Genomic DNA, 20689 nt, shown 5'->3' with positions numbered 1-20689 from the left:
CATAACCAAAGGTTTGCTTTTAAAATGTTTCAGCCTTTTGTTCAGCTTAATCGTTTTTGTTTTTTTGAGACAGAGTCTTGCTCTGTTACCCAGGCTTGAGTGCAGTGGCGCGATCTGGGCTTACTGAAACCTCTGCTTCCCAGGTTCCAGCGATTCTCTTGCCTCAGCCTCCCAAGTAGCTGGGATTACAGGCGTGTGCCACCGCACCTGGCAAATTTTTATTTATTTTTGTTTTTTTATTTTTTTAATTTTTATTATTTTTTTTTTTATTTATTTATTTTTTTTGAGACGGAGTCTTGTTCTGTCGCCAGGCTGGAGTGCAGTAGCGTGATCTCAGTTTACTGCAACCTCCACCTCCCCAGTTCAATCAATTCTTCTGTCTCAGCCTCCCAAGAAGCTGGGACTATAGGCGCACGCCACCATGCCCAACTAATTTTTTGTATTTTAGTAGAGACAGGGTTTCACCATGTTGGCCAGGATGGTCTCCATCTTCTGACCTTGTGGTCCGCCCATCTCGGCCTCCCAAAGTGCTGGGATTACGGGTGTGAGCCACGGCACCCGGCCTAATTTTTTGTATTTTTAGTAGAGACAGAGTTTCACCATGTTGGCCAAGCTAGTCTCAAACTCCTGACCTCAGGTCATCTGCCTGCCTTGGCCTCCCAAAGTGCTGGGATTACAGGCCTGAGCCACTGCGCCCGGCCTCTATTTATTTATTTATTTATTTTATTTTATTTTATTTTTTTTTTTTTAAGCCTGGAGTGCAGTGGATCCAACGCAGCTCACTACAGTCACTGCAACCTAGGCCTCCTGAGCTCAGGTGATCCTCCTGCCTCAGCCTTCCTAGTAGCCGGGACTACAGGCATGCACCAGCACACCCAGCTTATTTTTGGTTTTTTTTGTTTTGTTTTTGTGTTTTTGAGACGGAGTCTCACTCTTTCGCCTAGGCTGGAGTGCAGTGGCGCCATCTTGGCTCACTGCAAGCTCCGCCTTCTGGTTCCCGCCATTCTTCTGCCTCAGCCTCCGGAGTAGCAGGGACCACAGGAGCCCGCCACCACGCCCGGCTAATTTTTTTATATTTTTAGTAGAGACGGGGTTTCACTGTGTTAGTCAGGATGGTCTCGATCTCCTGACCCCCATCATCTGCCCTCCTCGGCCTCCCAAAGTGCTGGCTATTTTTGTATTTTTTGTAGAGAAGGGATTTTGCCACATTGCCCAGGCTCATCTTGAACTCCTGGTCTCAAACGATCTCCCCACCTCGGCCTCCCAAAGTGCTGGGATTACGGGCATGAGCCACCATGCACAGCCCAGTATATTCTTAGGAATTCTTTTTACCCTCTGATTTCTACCTTGCTCACTTCCATTTCCAGGAGATGGGAAAAAAGTGAACATTCCACAAAATCTTGTTTTCAACTTTTAGTAACTTGAAAACTGTATGAATGTGTGTGAATCATTTGAAATCATTAGTAATTTCTAGACTATATATTTTCAGCATTTCACATAGTGAATCTGACCTACACATAGAAGAATCAAATGAGTTTCTTGAGTTCATACTGGTAGAATACAAAGGTAATAGCTAGGCTGGGTGCGGTGGCTGACACCTGTAATCCCAGCACTTTGGGAGGCCAAGGCAGATGGATCACAAGGTCAGGAGTTAGAGACCAGCCTTGCCAACACAGTGAAATCCCATCTCTACTAAAAAAATTAGCTGGGCATGGTAGCACGCACCTGTAGTCCCAGCTACTCAGGAGGCTGAAGCAGAAGAATCGCTTGAACCTGGGAGGCAGAGGTTGTGGTGAGCCAAGATGGCACCACTGCACTCCAGCCTGGGCAACAAGACTCTGTCTCAATAAATAAATAAATAAATAAATAAATAAATAATAAAGTTAATAGCTAAAGGCTGGGTGCTGTGGCTCACGCCTGTAATCCCAGAACACTGGGAGACCAAGGCAGATGGATCACTTGAGGTCAGGAGTTGGAGACTATCCTGGCCAACATGGCAAAACCACGTCTTTACAAAAAATACAAAAATCAGCTGGGCATGGTGACAGGTGCCTGTAATCCCAGCTACTCAGGAGGCTAAGGCAGGAGAATGACTTGAACATGGGAGGTGGAGGTTGCAGTGAGCTGAGATCGTGCTACTGTACTCCAGCCTGGGGGATAGAGCAAGACTCTGTCTCAAAAAAAAAAAAAAAAAAAAAAAAAAAGATAATTAACACTATATGTCAAACACTGTTTAAATGTTTTTACTTACACTATCTCATTTACGTATGTAAATACATTTAATAAATAGAGAATAGTGCAACATTGCTTAAAGAAAAAATGTTTAGGTTGGGCACCATGGCTTATGCCTGTAATCCTGGTGGAGGCTGAGGTAGGCAGATCACCTGAGGTCAGGAGTTCAAGACCAACCTGGCCAGCATGGTGAAACCCCATCTCTACAAAAAATAGAAAAAGTAGCCAGGTGTTATGGTGCATGCCTGTAATCCCAGCTACTCCAGAGGCTGAGGCAGGAGAATCACTTGAACTCAGGAGTTGGAGGCTGCAGTGAGCCGAGGTCGAGCCACTGCACTCCAACCTGGACGACAGAGGGAGACTTCGTCTCAAAAAAAAAAAAAAAAGAAAAAGAAGTTATATATGGTGAGTGCATTATACACTATACCTTAGAAAACCTGGAATCTGAAAAAATCAGGGTGTATGATACAAGAAAAGGCACAATAGCTGTGGACTTTATCGGGGCTAAGGGGTGTGTTACTAAATATTCTTAAAGAAGAAAAAAGAATAACAACCACTTTTTTTTTTTTTTTTTTTTGAGATGGAGTCTTGCTCTGTCCTCCATGCTCAAGTGCCACAATCTTGGCTCACTGCAACTTCCGCCTCCTGGGTTCAAGTGATTCTCCTGCCTCAGCCTCAGAAGTAGCTGGGATAATAGATGTGTGCCACCACGCTTAGCTAATTTTTGTATTTTTAGTAGAGATGGAGTTTCACCATGTTGGCCAGGCTGTAAACAGCCACTTTTAAAATGACCTTAGGGTCTGGCGTGGTGGCTTATGCCTGTAATCTCAGCACTTTGGCTCAGCACCAAGGCTGGAGGATTGCTTGAGTCCAAAGTTTAAGACCAACCTGGGTATCACAGCGAAACCCCATCTGTACAAAAAATTTTAAAAATTATCCAAGTGTGTTGGCTCACGCCTGTAGTCCCAGCTCCTTGGGAGGCTGAGGTGGGAGGATCACCTGAGCCTGGGAGGCAGAGGTTGCAGTTAGCTGAGATTGCGCCACTGTACTGCAGCCCGGGCAACAGAGGGAGATCCTGTCTCAAAAAAAAAGGTAACATGGCTGGGCGAGGTGACTCATGCCTGTAATCCCAGCACTCCGGGAGGCCAAGGCGGGTGGATCATCTGAGGTCAGAAGTTTGAGACCAGCCTGACCAACATGGAGAAACCCCGTCTCTAATAAAAATACAAAAGTAGCCGAGAGTGGTGGCTCACGCCTGTAATCCCAGCCACTCAGGAAGGCTGAGGCAGGAGAATTGCTTTAACCCAGGAGGCGGAGGTTGCGGTGAGCCGAGATCGCACCACTGTACTCCAGCCTGGGCAACAAGAGCAAAACTCCGTCTCAAAAAAAAAAAAAGGTAACATGATTTTAGTCACCTCTTGCTCTGTCTGCCTTAAATTAGAATTTAAATACCAAAATTGAGTTGTTTTTTTAAAATAATAACATTATTTGTTAAATAACATCACAGATTAAATCACTTTTTAATTTTTAGCCTCAGAATGTTCAGGTAAATCACATTATCTTAAGTTACTTAGGTAATGACCATTTTTGTAATTTTATTTTATTTATTTTTTTTGAGATGGAGTCTCACTCTGTCGCCCAGGCTGGAGTGCAGTGGCGCGATCTCGGCTCACTGCAACCTCCTCCTCCCGGGTTCAAGCTTAAAGTGTTTGAACCTGGAGGCAGAAGTTGCAGTGAGCTCAGATCATGCCACTGCACTACAGACTGAGACTCCGTCTCAAAAAACAAACAAAAAACATTTCATCTAGGTGGTTATGTTCATTTTGTTTTTGCTTGCCTGCATTCTCTTTCTGTATTACACGTACATTATCTGTTAACTTAAGTTCAAAATAAAATTAAGAATTCATATCTTGAGAAAAGAAGTATTTCATTGATAACCCAGGCCTACCAGGCATGTGAAACCTTGTATATATATAGCTAAGTCAACAAAGGAATGTGGTGAGAAAAGAAAGGAACCAATTTAGACCTATCAGCTGTGTTAGGAATTTTGAATAACCTACTAACCCAGGCATGCTATTTAGCTCTTTCTTTTTTTCAGGGGTGGGGCAGGCAGAGTGGGAGCAGTGGAACAATGACAGCTCACTGTTACCTGGGCTTATGTGATCTTCCCACTTCAGCCTCCCAAGTAGCTGAGACTACAGGTGCATGCCACCACACGCCTGGCTAATTTGAAAACTTTTTGTTAAGACTCAAAATATTGGGTCTCATTATGTTGCCCAGGCTGGTCTCAAACTCCTGGCCTCAAGAAATCCTCTTGCCCCAGCCTCTTCCTCCGAGTAACTGGGATTACAGGTGTGCGCCACAACACCCAGCTAATTTGTTTTATTTTTAGTAGAGACAGGGTTTCACCGTATTGGCCAGGCTGGTCCCGAACTCCCCATCTCAGGTGATCCACCCACCTCGGCCTCCCAAAGTGCTGGGATTACAGGCGTGAGCCACTGCGCCTGGCCGAAAATGTTAACGTCATAAATTTTTTTAGGCATATGAATACATATAACAATTTGGGTGATACAATGAGTTATCTGATTTTTCACTTTATAGCTTGAACATCTTTCCATTTAAATAAATACATCATTATTCAAGGCTACATAGTAAGACTGAAATATGATATTTAAAAATAACCCGTTATTGGGAATACAGAAGAACCGTACTCAGTCCTCAACTATGGAAACATTATTGACTTAATCATTGGACTTATGCAAGATGGGTAAGCTGACCCGGGGAACGGGAGTTTTTTCCCTACAAACATTCCACTTCCTGGCTACTCAGGCTTTCTTGTCACAAAGCCTGTGCAAGGAAGCTATTGGCCCTGCTCCTGGGCCCAGGAATGCTGCCGCTGCCTTGAATAGCTGTGTGAACAGTCCTTCTATGGGCAACAGGCAGCCCGCCTGGGTACCTGAATGTTTTCTGATTTGGGCCCGTGCTGCCCATGCTCACCCTGAAATTCAGACCAGATGCATTCTTATGGCAAAATGACGTGAAACTTTAAGTAGAAGAGAAAGCCTGCGGTTCTCATTTCAGAGGTGAAATAAAAACAAAATGTCTTCTGGAAAGGCTGCGCGGACCTAGACCTCGCTAGAACCAGCGAATGATAGCCAGCTCCCATGCGCCTGGCCTGCTCTGGGACCCACGTGGGCGGGCGCCTTCCTCAGGAATGCGTTCTCAAAGGCCCACCGGGTGTAGAGGGGGCTGGAAAATAGCACAAACTCAAGTGTCCTCTGCAAAGCAGCAGTCCTGGTGGTGAAGTAGGGGTCTTTTCTAAAACTGAGTAAAGCCTACCTTCCACTGAAGAAAAAATGGCTTCCAAGGGAGGGCTCTTTTTTCCCTACAAGTGACATTCAAAGTGGTGCTGTCTCTATTGGAACTAAAATAAGGGCGATTCCTTCTTTCACCATTCCCCACCACAATACAAGTGACGGGAGGACTGTGCTGAGTGGCATCATCTCCTAGTTTCAAGGCGGTCTCCCATCTGACTTTGAGCCCTCGCTCTTTATATCCAGTTCCCCTCTCGTGGAGTCCGAGCAGCTGCTGCAGGGAGGCCCGGGAGCCAGCAGCTGCGCCGAAGGCTCTGAAACTACAACTGCGCCTGAAGCCGACTAAAGTTAACGCCTGTGTGGTAGAGTCAGAAGCTCCTGCAGGAACACAGGAATGGGGCCGACTCCTGGAATCCGGCCCGAGTCACTTATAAATGCGCCAAGAAAAAAAGTCTTTGAAAAACTTTATACGCGTTCTTGCTTTGGTCCAGAATGGTAAAAAGCCTATCCTTTGAGTGTGTCCCGTGATAGGGTTAACTAGCAACCCTTGAAACTAGTGGAACACAAAAAGCAAAACAAAAAGCCATTGTACCCAGCCGCCCCAGGACCTGGGCCGCCGCCCTTGGGAAGTCTGGCGTGAAAGGAGGGGTGGCTTTGGTTTCTGGGCCGAGCTCGCCTCTCCCGGGTTGGGTTCAGCAGCCCGGCCGGGAGGGTCATGGGCAACCCTGGGAGGCCCCCGGTCCCGGCGCACGGCGAGGCCGCCCTCGGAGCTGGCACTTGTCACTCACTGTCCCCGGCCCGGGTGTCAGCTGGAAGAAGCGGAAGGGCGGAGGGAGAGAGCGGACGGCGGTGACTCATCCTGCGGAGCCGGGGGCGGGCGCCGCGCCGGTGGCAGGCGAGCCCGCGCTCGCGGGGGGCGGTGGCGCCGGGCACGGAGGGGTTAAGGGGGCGGTGCCGACGTCTCCCCGCCCATCCCGCCCCTCGAGGGCAGCGGCGCTCCGCCCTATTTATAGCAGCGGTGCCGGGCGCGTAGCGTTTCTCCGCAGGCCCCGGCCGCGGCGTCACCGACAACCTAGCGAAGGCGCTATGGAGCGGCCGGCTCCGCTAGCGGTGCTGCCCTTCTCGGACCCCGCGCACGCCCTGAGCCTGCTGCGCGGCCTGAGCCAGCTCCGCGCCGAGCGCAAGTTCCTGGACGTGACCCTGGAGGCGGCGGGCGGGCGCGACTTCCCGGCGCACCGCGCGGTGCTGGCCGCCGCCAGCCCCTACTTCCGCGCCATGTTCGCCGGGCAGCTGCGCGAGAGCCGCGCCGAGCGGGTGCGCCTGCACGGAGTGCCTCCCGACATGCTGCAGCTGCTGCTGGACTTCAGCTACACGGGCCGCGTGGCGGTAAGCGGCGACAACGCCGAGCCGCTGCTGCGCGCCGCTGACCTGCTGCAGTTCCCGGCCGTGAAGGAGGCATGCGGCGCCTTCCTGCAGCAGCAGCTCGACCTGGCCAACTGCCTGGACATGCAGGACTTCGCCGAGGCCTTCAGCTGCTCGGGGTTGGCGAGCGCGGCGCAGCGCTTCATCCTGCGCCACGTGGGCGAGCTGGGCGCCGAGCAGCTGGAGCGGCTGCCACTGGCGCGCCTGCTGCGCTACCTGCGGGACGACGGGCTGTGTGTGCCCAAGGAGGAGGCCGCCTACCAGCTGGCGCTGCGCTGGGTCCGCGCTGACCCGCCGCGCCGCGCCGCCCATTGGCCGCAGCTGCTGGAGGCCGTGCGCCTGCCTTTCGTGCGCCGCTTCTACCTGCTGGCACACGTCGAGGCCGAGCCGCTGGTGGCGCGCTGCCCACCCTGCCTGCGCCTGCTGCGCGAGGCGCGCGACTTCCAGGCGGCGCGCTACGACCGCCACGACCGCGGGCCCTGCCCCCGAATGCGTCCTCGCCCCTCCACCGGTCTCGCCGAGATCCTCGTGCTCGTGGGTGGCTGCGACCAGGACTGTGACGAGCTGGTCACTGTCGACTGCTACAACCCGCAGACGGGCCAGTGGCGCTACCTGGCCGAGTTCCCAGACCACCTGGGCGGGGGCTACAGCATCGTGGCGCTGGGCAATGACATCTACGTGACAGGTGAGTGGGCCAGGGGCTGGCTAGGCTCTCTGGGGTTGAGCCTCGCCGGTACGGGAGCCCAGCTACTCGCGGGGGAAACACAGAGCCTGGAATCCTAGGGCCGCACCTGAGTCCATGCTGGGGCCCTGGTGACTACATTTATCTGGGCTATGCTTTCAACCTTGAAGAAGGGCCCCTTGTGTGAGCCGGGACAAGTAGCTGCTTGTGGGTCTCTGTGTCCCGTGCGGCCGGGGCTGCCAGGCTGAGCCAACTCCGTGCCCCGGAGGTGCCTCCCCACTTGGTTGGAAGATACTGGGGCATTCACCCCGCACAATGGGTGCTTTCTTTTTCTGCTTAAGGAATCCAGAGACGGGCAGGAGGCCGACGCCTGGTGAGGCATCTGTTCCCCATAAGCCGGGAATTTCTCTCTCCCTGCTGAGCCACACCGGGTCCCCTGACTCACTCTTTGTCACCGGTGACAAGGTTCCCTTGGGCTTGCACCTAGGCTCTGTGCTCTGGTCACATGGTGTTTAGGCTGAACTCCCCAGAGACTGTAAACATGGTCACATGTTAAGAGGTTTTCTTCCAGTAACTTGGCCCAAACCCCAAAACACTGCCGAGTCATGGTAGGCGGGTCCCAATCCGCCTGAGTTTGGGCTTCTACAGTTTTTATTAAAGATAAATCCCAGTTCAAACCCGAGGCTACCTCCTTTGCCGGGGTGAGGAAGGGCGGTCTCTGTGACTGCTATATAAGGAAAGAACCCACCAGGCAGGCATGTGAGGCGGTTATCAGGCAAGGAGGTGGGGACTGGGATGTCACAGCTGCTGTGCCCAGCCTTGCATGTTCGCGAGAGAGCCCACTCTGGGACGTGCTCCGAGTTCCAGTGGGGCTCTGAGGTGTCAGGGGACAGTTGCTGGGCTCTGTTGCCACAGCTTCCTTCGCCTGCAGCTCTGAGTCCAGCCTCTGCTGGATTCTGCCGGAATCTGTGCCTCTTTTCAATCCGAGGTTGTCCCCAAGTTGACTGGGGACTGTGTCCCTCCCCTCTCCCCAAAGTCTGACTAGTGGCTTTGAGCAGAGAATTCCTTCCCAGAACTGGTGAGACTGGCCCCAGCTTTCTGCACACCCTTCCATAAATGTCCCAGCAGAGCAGTTAATCCCTCGGGTTTAGGCAGGTGGCTGGGTCATTCCTTTCAGCTGCCTTTCACACAGCTCCATGGAAGGGAGTAGGCCGGCAGAGCCCACTTCCTAAGAACAAGAACTTGCTCTTCTCGCTTTAGAGCTCAGGTCTGTGAAACAGAATGTCCTGTATGCTGTGTCCTGTGGCGCCAGCCTGGGAGGCCAAGGGGTACAGCCCCCAGGATGCTTGGGTTCCCTTCATGTCCTGGAGTTTCTAATAGACCTGGTGTAATTTATGACTACAGCCAGTACCACTTTTTATCTTTAGTTTTTTATTGAAATTAAAAATACAGGGCTGGGCACAGTGGCTCTTTGTAATCCCAGCACTTTGGGAGATCAAGGTGGGTGGATCTCTTCAGCTCAGGAGTTCAAGACCAGCCTGGGCAACATGGCAAAACCCCGTCTGTACAAAAAGCATAAAAATTAGCCGGGTGTGGCGGCACTTGCCTGTTGTCCCAGCTACTCGGGAGCTGAGGTGGGAGGATTGCTTGATCCCAGGAAGTGGAGATTGCAGTAAGCTGAGATCATGCCACTGCACTCCAACCTGGGTGACAGGCAAGACTCTCTCTCAAAAAAAAATAATAATAATACAGGCAGAAGAGTGTGTGTGTGTGTGTGTGTGTGTGTGTGTGTGTGTGTGTGTATACACGTATATAAAATGCTTACACAGCTTCATGGATTTTTCTAAACCAAACACAGCTTTGTAACCTGCACCAGGATCAAGAAGAGTGTGTGTGTGTGTGTGTGTGTGTGTGTGTGTGTGTGTGTGTGTGTGTGTGTATACACGTATGTAAAATGCTTACACAGCTTCATGGATTTTTCTAAACCAAACACAGCTTTGTAACCTGCACCAGGATCAAGAAATGGCCTCGCAGTGTAGCGTTAGGTCTCTTGCTTACAGCAGGAAGTGGGTTTCCGCTCATCTTGTCCTGGCAGAACCTTGCTTAGAGGGTGCCCAGGAAGCCTAGGAGTTAGTGAGCAAGTCCCTGTGCACCCTACCGACAAGCTCTGTGGCTCCCCAGGAGAACTGTCCCAAGGCCCAGGGCTTTGGTCTGCTGACGTGTATGCATGGCTGTGGGGCGGTGTCGAGAGGAGGCTGCTGGATTCTTCACCGTGGCACCCAAGACCTTTGTTTGGTAGAGGCTTGGTGGCAGTCATCTTGCTGGGCAGTGGTCAGCGTGTGCTTTGCCTTAGCCACAGCATGCGGCCTGGGCTTTGGGGAGAGGATGTGTGTCAGGGGTGAAGCCCAGTGATGTTAATTCCTCCCAAGGGAGAGGCCCTCGCCGAAGTTTGGGAGGGTGCAGGTGGGTGACTCACCTCGAGTGGGCTGACCATCTGTCCAATCATGCGTCCTGGCAGGTGGGTCCGATGGCTCCCGGCTCTATGACTGCGTGTGGAGGTACAACTCAAGCGTGAATGAGTGGGCAGAGGTGGCACCCATGCTGAAGGCCCGCGAATACCACAGCTCCTCTGTGCTGGATGGACTGCTGTACGTGGTAGCCGCCGACAGCACCGAGCGCTATGATCACACCACCGACTCCTGGGAGGCCCTGCAGCCCATGACCTACCCCATGGACAACTGCTCCACCACTGCCTGCCGTGGCCGGCTCTATGCCATCGGCTCCCTGGCGGGCAAGGAGACCATGGTGATGCAGTGCTATGACCCGGACACCGACTTGTGGTCGCTGGTGGATTGCGGCCAGCTCCCGCCCTGGTCCTTCGCCCCCAAGACTGTGACTCTAAATGGACTCATGTACTTTGTCAGGTGAGTTCCAGGTGCATAGCCCCACCGTGTGTTTGGCGGCTCTTACCAGGCCCTGTGCTGAGCACATCATGGCTGTTCTCCCTTTCTACAGATGAGAAACTGAGGCCTAGCTGGGGTCGGAGACTGGGTCTGGCTCTTTTTGTTTTTGTTTTTGTTTTGTTTTTGTTTTTGTTTTATTTTGTTTTGTTTTCCAGACAGAGTCTCGCTCTGTCGCTCAGGCTGGAGTGCAGTGGCGCCATCTCGGCTCACTACAAGCTCCGCCTCCCAGGTTCTTGGCATTCTCCTGCCTCAGCCTCCAGAGTAGCTGGGACTATAGGCGCCCGCCACCACGCCTGGCTAATTTTTTTGTATCTTTAGTAGAGACGGGGTTTCACTATGTTAGCCAGGATGGTCTCGATCTCCTGAACTCGTAATCGGTACGCCTCAGCCTCCCAAAGTACTAGGATTATAGGCATGAGCCACCACACCCAGCCTGTTGTTTTTTTTTTTTTTTTGAGACGAGAGTTTCGCTTTTGTTGCCCAAGCTGGAGTACAGTGGCGCGATCTTGGCTCACTGCAACCTCTGCCTCTCGAGTTCAAGCCATTATCCTGCCTCAGCCTGCCAAGTAGCTGGGATTATAGGTATGCACCACCATGCCCGGCTAATTTTTGTATTTTTAGTAGAGACAGGGTTTCTCCATGTTGGTCAGGCTGGTCTAGAACTCCTGACCTCATGTGATCCGCCTGCCTCAGCCTCCCAAAGTGCAGGGATTATAGGCATGAGCCACAGCGCCTGGCTTTTTTTTTCTCTTGGAAATTAAACAATTTTTTTTTTTTTTTTTGAGACAGAGTCTCGCTCTGTCGCCAGGCTGGAGTGCAGTGGCACAGTCATGGCCCACCGCAGCCTCGACCTCCTGGGCTCAAGCAGTCATCCCACCTCAGCCTCCCAGGTAGCTGGGACTGCAGACATGTGCCACCACACCTGGCTAATTTTTTGTAGAGACAGGGTCTTGCTGTGTTGCCCAGGCTGGTCTCAAAATTCCTGGCCTCAAATGATCCTCCCGCATTTCACGCCTCCCAGAGTGCGGGGATTGTAGGCGTGAGCCCCCACATCCAGCCCGGCCGGGTGTTTCGGAGCCCAGAGTGCTTGTTCCATTCCTTTGGGTTTAAGGAAAACCCCAGGCTTTCTTTTAAGGGATTTCACGGGTGGTGGAGTTGGGCTTTTCCAGCAAGAGCAGGCTGTAGCCTGGGCAGCACGGAGCAGAGACAGGCAGCCTGTGGGTCATCATGTGTCTCCTGGCCTTGATGACCTCTCTGGTCACAGCCAAATGCTGCCTACGACTGTTTGGTGGGCATCAGTGATGGCACGGGGCAGACCCTTCCTGCTATACTCTGTTGCTTGTTCACACATCCTGCTGCTCCCTCCCAGCCTAGAGCCTGCCTGAAGCTCTGGGCCCAGGAGGGAAGGGGAGGAGCTGAATGACAGTCCCCACTGTGCCCTTTTGGTCTGGGGCTTTGAATGGGGAGCTTGGGGGATGTGAGCTCCCTGCTCCTCCGCCTCCTGCCTCATACCGCCAGAGCCTCCCTGGCCTTGGCGTATGCCCCACCGTCCCCCCAGACAGGAGGCTTCCTTACCAGGCATTTGGAGTGACCACCAAGAAGAACAGGGGTGGCACTGCTTCTCACGCAAGTAGCTGGGCACCACCACGTGCCCAGAAGCAATGGTCTTGCTCTGAGAAAGCCCTGGAATCTCAGCCAGCTCTGGTCCTGTTATGAATCATCATCTGACCCTTTGCCCAGCTCTCCCTCCCTCAAGTTGTGAAGGTGTCTTCAAAGGGGGGGTGGAGATGGCTATAAATATAACTTATCAGAGCGCCAGAGCCTTCCTCTCAGCCTCTAGGCAGTGGTTCCAGGCCCTGTGCCTTTGAGAGTCCTCCTCCCCTCCCCCATCTGTCCCCAGGGAGGTCTACCTGCTGGGTTAACCTTCCCACAGGGAAGCATGAGGGTCTGCCCCCCCATCCCCCCACCCCATCCACTGCTAGCCCTTACAGGGGTTTCCCAAGCCACCTGCGCCTGTGGGAGGAAGCAGTGCTCTGGAAAGGCTGCATCCGTTCGTCTTACTAATGTGACCTGCGCCAGAGGACAGAGGAGGGGCACCCAGGCTCAGCCTGAGTGGAGGCTGCTTGAGCCCGAAAGAGAAGGCTAGGCATGCAGGGGCCCTGCCTCTCACTTTGGGATCAAGACCCTTCAACTTCATCTGGTCCCCCCAGGGTATTTGTCCCAGTGTCACCTTGTCTGTGCACTTTGACTCTTCAAGAGCCACATAACCCTCTGCCCAGAACACCACCTGTCTTTGGGCAGCTTGTGCCTAGGATGTGCCATTTGCAGGGAGGCCACAGCCTCAGCCATTGTCCTTGTGACCCACAAATGACCTGGGCCTCCCTCCCCTGGGTTCTGGGACAAGATGGCTCCTTGGCTGGGGTGTAATAGCGCCCTCCGGGAATGCTGGCGAGCTCTGTCCAACCTCTGGGCTGTGGTTTTGCAAGTCTCTGCTGGGGAAAGAGAAGGCAGCCTAGCAGGTTCCAGTGTTTGATCATCACCACCACCACCACTATAGGGCCCCCAAACTGAGGGTGGCTTTGACATTTTGAAATGATTGGAGGCAAGAAATCAAGACAAGAACAACATTTCAAGTTAGACGAGATGTAAATGTCTGTCCATGGATCAAGTTTTCTTGGCACACAGCCAGCCTTGTGTCTATGCATTGTCTGTGGCTGGTTTTGTGCAGCAGTGTCAAGTTCACAACTACTACTATTTGTCTTGTAGTATCTTTGCATTTCTTTTTTTTGTTGTTTTTGAGACGAAGTCTCACTATGTCGCCCAGGCTGGAGTACAATGGCACGCTCTTGACTCACTGTAATCTCCGCCTCCCGGGTTCAAGCGATTCTCCTGCCTCAGCCTCCCGAGCAGCTGGTATTACAGGCATGCGTCACCACACCTGGCTCATTTTTGTATTTTTAGTAGAGACGGGGTTTCACCATGTTGGCCAGGCTGGTCTCAAACTCCTGACCTCAGGCACTCCACCCACCTCAGCCTCCCAAAGGGCTGCATAGCAGGCGTGAGCCACAGTGCCTGGCCTATATCGTGGCTTTTCAAGGCTATGCCTTTGAGCCTTTTACTGTGGGGATATAAAGGGTGTCAGATGAAGTTGAAGGGTCTTGACCCCAAAGTGAGAGGCACTTGAATATGGTAGTGAACAGGACCTGGTCGGGGCTCACGGTGATATTGGGGACAGTGGCAAGGAGTGTTCCAGGGCACATGGGGATGCACAGTGGAGCAAGGAGCCTTTTTTAAGATCTGAAGGGAGCTGCTGTAGCCTTGGGGGGTGGGGGACAGCCACCTTGGTACTGGGTGATGGGGAGGCACTGAATGGGCTTCAAGTACTCAGAAGCCTGATCTTCAGGTTTGGGAGTGAGGATTCTGGCCCTGGAGCCCTGGCCGAGTGGGCACAGGGGGCTGAAATTGGCTCCTAAGAGCTGGGGATGGAGCCTACCTTGCAAGGGCGCTGCTGGATGGCATCAGAAAGATCCAGGTCGCTGGAGGAGTCAGTGACTCAGGGGAGGACTCCACTCCAGAGCTGCACACCTGAGGGCACTTCCTCCTCGCTCTGAGCAGTTGTCCTCCTGCTGCCCCCTCCACAGGGACGACTCCGCCGAGGTGGACGTGTACAACCCGACGAAGAACGAATGGGACAAAATCCCGTCCATGAATCAGGTAAACGCAGGCGGGCCAGCGTTGGAAGCACAGGCTGGTCCTAATTTTGCAACCCAAGTGTCATCATGATGAGTGTTTGGGATCCACAGCCATGATGGGTGGGTCTCATTTCAGTTAATAGAAGGCTGCTCTTATCCTCATTTTGCACTTGAGGCTCACGCACTGAGACATAGACGTTAAGTAGTATCCCAGGATTATACAGCTTAGCACGCATTTGAGCAGTATTTACTGAGTATCTACTGTAAGCCAGAGAGCAGAAGGAAGTGAGGGAGCAAGGCATACAGTCATCTGGGGTCACTTGTTCCAGAGAGGGACAGCAGGTGCAGAGGCCCTGCACCAGGGCACCCTGTGTTCTTGGGTACACCAGCAGCCAGTGCGGCCGGAGCAGAGTCAGGATGAGGTCTGTGACCTACCTTTTTAATTTTTTTTATTTATTTATTTTTGAGGCAGAGTCTGTGTCACCCAGGCTGGAGTGCAGTGGTGCAATTTTGGCTCACTGCAAGCTCTGCCTCCCAGGTTCACGCCATTCTCCTGCCTCAGCCTCCCGAGTAGGTGGGTCTATGGGCGCCCGCCACTGCGCCTGGCTAATTTTTTGTATTTTTAGTAGAGATGGGGTTTCACCATGTTAATCAGGATGGTCTTGATCTTCTGACCTCGTGATCCCCCCACCTCAGCCTCCCAAAGTGCTGGGATTACAGGCATGAGCCACCGCGCCTGGCCTTACCTTTTTTATTTTTGAGACAGGGTCTTGCTCTGTCACCCAGGCTGGAGTGCAGTGGTGCAATCATGGCTCGCTGCAGCCTCCACCTCCTGGACTCAGGCAGTCCTCCCACCACACCTTGAATAGCTGAGACTACAGGCGTGTGCCACCACACCCAGTTATTTTTTTTTTCTCATGGGTAGATGCTAAAGAATATTCTTTTTTTTTTTTTTTTTTTTTTTTTTTTTTTTGAGACGGAGTCTGACTCTGTCACCCAGGCTGGAGTGCAGTGGCCGGATCTCAGCTCACTACAAGCTCTGCCTCCCGGGTTTACGCCATTCTCCTGCCTCAGCCTCCCGAGTAGCTGGGACTACAGGCGCCCGCCACCTCGCCCGGCTAGTTTTTTGTATTTTTTTAGTAGAGACGGGGTTTCATCGTGTTAGCCACGATGGTCTCGATCTCCTGACCTCGTGATCCGCCCGTCTCGGCCTCCCAAAGTGCTGGGATTACAGGCTTGAGCCACCGTGCCCGGCCAAGAATATTCTTTTTTTTTTTTTTTTTTTTTTTTTTTTTTTTGAGACGGAGTCTCGCTCTGTCGCCCAGGCTGGAGTGCAGTGGCGCGATCTCGGCTCACTGCAAGCTCCGCCTCCTGGGTTTACGCCATTCTCCTGCCTCAGCCTCCTGAGTAGCTGGGACTACAGGCGCCCGCCACCGCGCCTGGCTAATTTTTTGTATTTTTAGTAGAGACGGGGTGTCACCGTGGTCTCGATCTCCTGACCTTGTGATCCGCCCGCCTCGGCCTCCCAAAGTGCTGGGATTACAGGCGTGAGCCACCGCGCCTGGCAAGAATATTCTTAAAAATTTTTGTAGAGGCAGGGTCTTGCTGTGTTACCCAGGCTGGTCTCAAACTCCTGGCCTCAAATGAACCTCCTGTCTCAGCCTCCCAAAGTGCTGGGATTACAGCGTGAACCACCATGCCCAGCTGGTTCCTGAGGAACTCACTGTGGGGATACTACTTTTTTTCTTTTTTTTTTTTTTTTTTTTTTTGAGACAGAGTCTCGCTCTCGCTCAGGCTGGAGTGCAGTGGTGCGATCTCGGCTCACTGCAAGCTCCATCTCCCAGGTTCTCGCCATTCTCCTGCCTCAACCTCCCGAGTAGCTGGGACTACAGGAGCCCGCCACCACGCCCAGCTAATTTTGTTTTTGTATTTTTAGTAGAGACGGGATTTCACTATGTTAGCCAGATGGTCTGGATCTTCTGACCTTTTGATCCACCCGGCTCAGCCTCCCAAAGTGCTGGGATTACAGGCGTGAGCCACCATGCGCAGCCCACTGTGGGAATACTTCTATTAAGCACCTGCTGTGTGTTCTGAATAGGACAGCCAGGGTCCACCTCTTCTCTCTGGGCTTGTTGAGAAGAGGGGTGCCCCGCCTGACAGTGTGATGGGACGGGGAGGCCTCAATGCCATTTGGCCATGTGAGCATTCTTAGTCCAAGGTACACATTATATACTGCCTTCTTTCCTCTCTGTCTTTTAACATTTCCAAACCTACACTCTGTGATATCTAGCCTCACAGCTTACATCACAGCTTAATGTCCTTGCAGTTAAGATACCCAGCTTTCTGTTTTCCCCACAGTAAGCTGCACATAGTCATAGCGAATTTGGGAAAGATGGAAGGAATCATCCAGCCTCGTGGTTCAGAGCCCAGCTCTGCCAGAGTCAGCCGTGCAAGCCTGTTTTCCCATCTGTAACATGGGGAGAAGAGCACTACCCAGCCCAGAGGGCCACTGCAGAGATTCTGAGAGAACCTAGGAAGCGCTGCTCGGCACCACCTGCACACGGGGAGGCCTGGCGCTGCAGCGGGCACCCTCATCACCATAGGGAAGGCCCAGCTGCCCCCGGGGAGGCCTGTTCTCCTAGGCAGGGTGTGGGAAAGGAGTTGGCCTCTGCTGCTTTCTGGGAGAGCCAAGGCCACCCCATGGGGTGCTGACTGGGAAGCCTTGTCTCCAGTGGTTCCCCAGGTGGGGCCTTGCCCTACCCCCTCCTCTGACCTCCACTCACTCATCCCTTTGACCCACAGGTGCACGTTGGGGGCAGCCTGGCCGTCCTTGGGGGAAAGCTGTACGTCTCTGGGGGATATGACAATACGTTTGAACTCTCGGACGTAGTAGAGGCCTATGACCCAGAGACTCGCGCATGGAGCGTGGTGGGGCGGCTCCCAGAACCCACCTTCTGGCATGGCAGCGTCAGCATCTTCCGCCAGTTCATGCCCCAGACCTTCTCAGGTGCGCGCGGCTTCGAGTTGGACAGTGGCAGCAATGACATGGACCCGGGCCGACCCCGGCCGCCGCGGGACCCTGACGAGCTGCACTAGCCCCGGTCTGGCCCTGCATGGGCCTTGGTGCAGGTAACTGGCACCTCTGCGGGGCAGTGCCCACTCCTTTGTGCACAAGGACAGGTTGGGCTCACAGGAGCACAGGCTCTTGGGTGGCCGAGCAAGCCCAGGATCCATTACCTGGAAGGTTTCTGTGCCTTGAAAGCCTGATCTGAGGCCATCAGGAACGCCCTTCCCGCAGTTGAGGAAGAGCTACTTTCCTGCTGGCACGTTTCTGGGTCTTGGAGGTCACCCCCACCCTGCGGATCACAGCTCACCCACGCGGCGCACACCCCTCCTGCTGCTGTCATCTGCACCTACTTGCTCCCACGCTGGGAGAGGAGGACAACTTGGGAGGGACGCGTGAAGGGAGGAGGGGTCCTCCCATGAGGCTGAGGATGATGTGAACCTGGAGCAGCGGACCAGGCACCAGGCAGAGGCTAAAGTGGGGTCCCAAATTCCACATCCAGAGGTGTGGGGAGCCTGCCTCCCTAGCTCCTGGCCCCTGCCAAGGGCTTGCTTCAAAACACCTCGGAGTGCTGGTCTCCAGAGGTTGCACCCAGGACAGTGGGACATGAGCAAGGGTGTGGGCTGGGAGGGTGAAGAGGATGTGGCCATATCAGATGCTGGACCTCCCCAGCCATAGTCCCCCGCTCCCGCCCCGACTGGCTGTTGTGTCCTCACCTCTCACCCTCTTCTTCACCGGCCTGGGACAGAAGCCCAGGGGAGGTTTCAGTGCCAGGTCATAGCTCCTTCCCAGGAGGCCCTGGGAGGCGGTCGTTGACACCCAGCCAAGCAGACAGCTGTGGGTGCCCGAGCCCTTGCTGGGCCTGTGCATGAGGAGTCCCACCGCTTCCAAAGGAAGTCCTGGGTAGGAGGTGGCCTTGGTAGTTGGTTCCAAAGTTGAAAATGCTTGCAGTTTGACCTTAGAAGAAGAAGTGGGAAGAAGAGGGAGCTCTACAGGGTCAGCTTTGTTCCTGTTTTCAAGTCTAGAAAGTCCTATTGCCAAAGCTTTCTGCAGGAGCTCCCGGGCGAATGCCGCAGCTTGGCAGCCCCTGGTTTTCTCTTAGAAATGGTCAGTTTTCCCTCAAAGTACCCAAAGTAGCCTTGGCTTGAGTTTTTGTCCTTGCCTCCCTTTTCAGAGGAGAGGGCGTTTACACTGCATCTTCCTCGTTAAAGAAGATGAAAGCAAATGTGTGTTGCCTTTTCTAGTGAACTAACTTGTAGAGATGTTCTCAGCAGGAAGACAGTCTTAGCACTGTCACTTAGCAGATTGCACTTAAGACCCTTGTGCTGGCCAGATGGCATGGCTGGTTGCCTTAATATGTCCCCTAGGAAGGGCTAAGGGACACCTGACAGGGCTGCCTGGCCTCTCCCTCGTGCTCCTGAAGAGCCCAGTCCATACACTGTGGATGTCATTGCTGTCGGGTTAGAAAGTCTTGTCCTAGAACACCCTGGCTGGTGTGGTTACAGTTCGTGACGGCTCTTCTCCGTTGAGTCATGGTCATCTCCCAGCACCTGCTGTGTACCAGGTGCTGGTGGGAAGGCCGAGGATGGGGGCCCAGCACTGTCCAGGCCTGCTGGGACCTGGCTGGGAGTCCTGTGGGCAGCGTGGAACATGCAGCTGGGCTTCCTGTGACCAGGCGCCCTCTGGCACGGTTGCTTGCCCTGTGCCCTGGGCCTTTTCCTGCCCTCCTCCTTCCTCTGCTCCCTTGGGGCTACCCGTTGGACTCTCCTGGTCTGTGGAAACTTCCTCAGGGAGCTTCCCTGCCCTGTAGCACTCACTTAACTTCCTAGGGGGCTGCTGAGCCCATCCAGAGGTTGTTGGAGCTCAGTGGGGCAGCTTGTCTCCCTTGGCAGCAGGGGCATAAGGGCTGGGTTTGGCCATACAAGGTTGGCTATGCCCTCAATCCCTGACTGTCCCAGGCACTGAGCTCGGCACCCAAGGAAGGACATGCTGTCCAGACTGTGTGATGACTGCCAGCACAGGGCATCTCGGGCTGGGCTGGGCTGTGAGGCCTTGCCTCTGTGGAAGAGAACTCTGGGTTCCTGTTTTCTCACTCACTCTTTGCGGCTTTGCTGTGGTTGGCAGCTGCCGTACTCCAGGCCTGTGGTGGCCACTCAGACAGGGGCTGTGGTACGAGCCAGTGCAGGAGAGCTGGGTTTGGGATTGTGCCCTCTCCTGTGTCTGTCCTTCAGACCTGCCCAGGTCTCCACCATCAGGACCCCGTCTTTGGGTTTGGAAGACCAAGTATGGGGAAGAGCAGGCACCAGCCTCTGCAGCAATGGGTCCCTCTAGCCTGTGGACACCAGCTGGGTGTCCAAGGTCACCTTGGACCTTGGTCAAGGTGGATCCAAGGTCAGGCCCTCTCTCCCCAGCTCCCCTCTGCTGTGGGTTCTGGGCTGTGATGTCCCCACCACTTAAGGATGTCTTCACACTGACTTCAGGACAGATGCTGGGAAGCCTGGGCATGGCCACGTGTTACGTGTACAGAATTTTGTCTACAGCACAAATTAAGTTATGTAAACACAGTGACTGGTATTTAATGCTGATCTACTATAAGGTATTCTATATTTATACGACTTCAGAGACGCGTATGTAATAAAGGACGCCCTCCCTCCAGTGTCCACATCCAGTTCACCCCAGAGGATTGGGCAAGTTGACATATTTATTTTTGTCTATTCTGTAGGCTTCCATGTCCAGAATCCTGCTTAAGGTTTTGGGGTACCTTCAGTACTTTTTGCAATAAAGTATTTCCTATCCATTTGGGGTCACTGCCTTTGTCCTCCTGCCACTGTCTTCTGGGACTCCTTTGGGCTGAGGCCAGATGTCGGGGGAATAGGCAGCATGGAGTCCAGGGCTCACACTGAGGGTCTTAAAAAGCCTTCCAGGCCCTTTCTCATCTCAGACTGTAGCAAGAAATGAAGCAGTGGAAAAGACATGCCCGAGAGGCAGGGTGTGGTGGCTCACACCTGAGATCCCAGTGTTTTGGGAGGCTGAGGAGGGAGGATCACTTGAGCCCAGGGGTTCAAGACCACCCTGGGCAATACAGGAAGACCTTGTCTCCATTTAAAGAGAGGAGAGGCTTGAGAAGTAAATGCTGTGGCGTGGATGATGCCCGGCAAACCTGCCTGCTCCAAAGCTGGTCTCGGCCCATTTGTCCTCGACCCGGGCCCAGCTCCCACAGCCCTTCCTGAGGTTGCGGTACATACAGGTAGTGGTGAGACTCCCATCTGCAATGGGATGGCCTTTGGACCTGGGGAGGTGGAGCCCTTCAAATACAGTCC

At 53.5% G+C, this 20689-nt stretch overlaps 3 protein-coding genes across 7 annotated transcripts in view; 2 read left to right on the top strand and 1 right to left on the bottom strand.

Annotated features, from left to right (window-relative positions):
• The window catches only part of THAP3 (THAP domain containing 3), a 399270-nt gene that overhangs the window by 23355 nt on the left and 355226 nt on the right, over positions 1–20689 (bottom strand). Inside the window, exon 1 of one of the 5 annotated variants that reach the window (XM_050787413.1) lies at positions 12497–12500. The exons of the other annotated variants lie outside the window; for them this stretch is intronic. The gene's annotated coding sequence lies outside the window, so the exon portion shown is untranslated. Of the gene's footprint in view, positions 1–12496; positions 12501–20689 lie in introns of those variants that run through there. 5 annotated transcript variants of the gene reach the window in all.
• Positions 1–20689, top strand: part of PLEKHG5 (pleckstrin homology and RhoGEF domain containing G5) — a 614078-nt gene that overhangs the window by 470864 nt on the left and 122525 nt on the right. The window lies entirely within an intron of this gene.
• Positions 6557–20166, top strand: KLHL21 (kelch like family member 21). Its single transcript, XM_050787281.1, has 4 exons — positions 6557–7653; positions 10169–10574; positions 14255–14327; positions 17108–20166. Exons 1-4 carry the CDS (start codon positions 6633–6635, stop codon positions 17399–17401), a joined length of 1794 nt encoding a protein of 597 aa, XP_050643238.1. The 5' UTR covers positions 6557–6632; the 3' UTR covers positions 17402–20166.

Source organism: Macaca thibetana, chromosome 1, assembly GCF_024542745.1.
Source record: "Macaca thibetana thibetana isolate TM-01 chromosome 1, ASM2454274v1, whole genome shotgun sequence".
Taxonomy (NCBI): domain Eukaryota; kingdom Metazoa; phylum Chordata; class Mammalia; order Primates; family Cercopithecidae; genus Macaca; species Macaca thibetana.
This window is presented reverse-complemented; position numbering and strand designations above follow the sequence as displayed.

Bases quoted from the DNA above. Each gene is read 5' to 3' on its own strand.
- KLHL21 (XM_050787281.1), top strand. From the start codon at position 6,633: ATGGAGCGGCCGGCTCCGCTAGCGGTGCTGCCCTTCTCGGACCCCGCG. The intron at 10,575-14,254 runs GTGAGTTCCAGG...CCCCCTCCACAG, and splicing joins GGACTCATGTACTTTGTCAG to GGACGACTCCGCCGAGGTGG. The intron at 14,328-17,107 runs GTAAACGCAGGC...TTTGACCCACAG, and splicing joins AAATCCCGTCCATGAATCAG to GTGCACGTTGGGGGCAGCCT.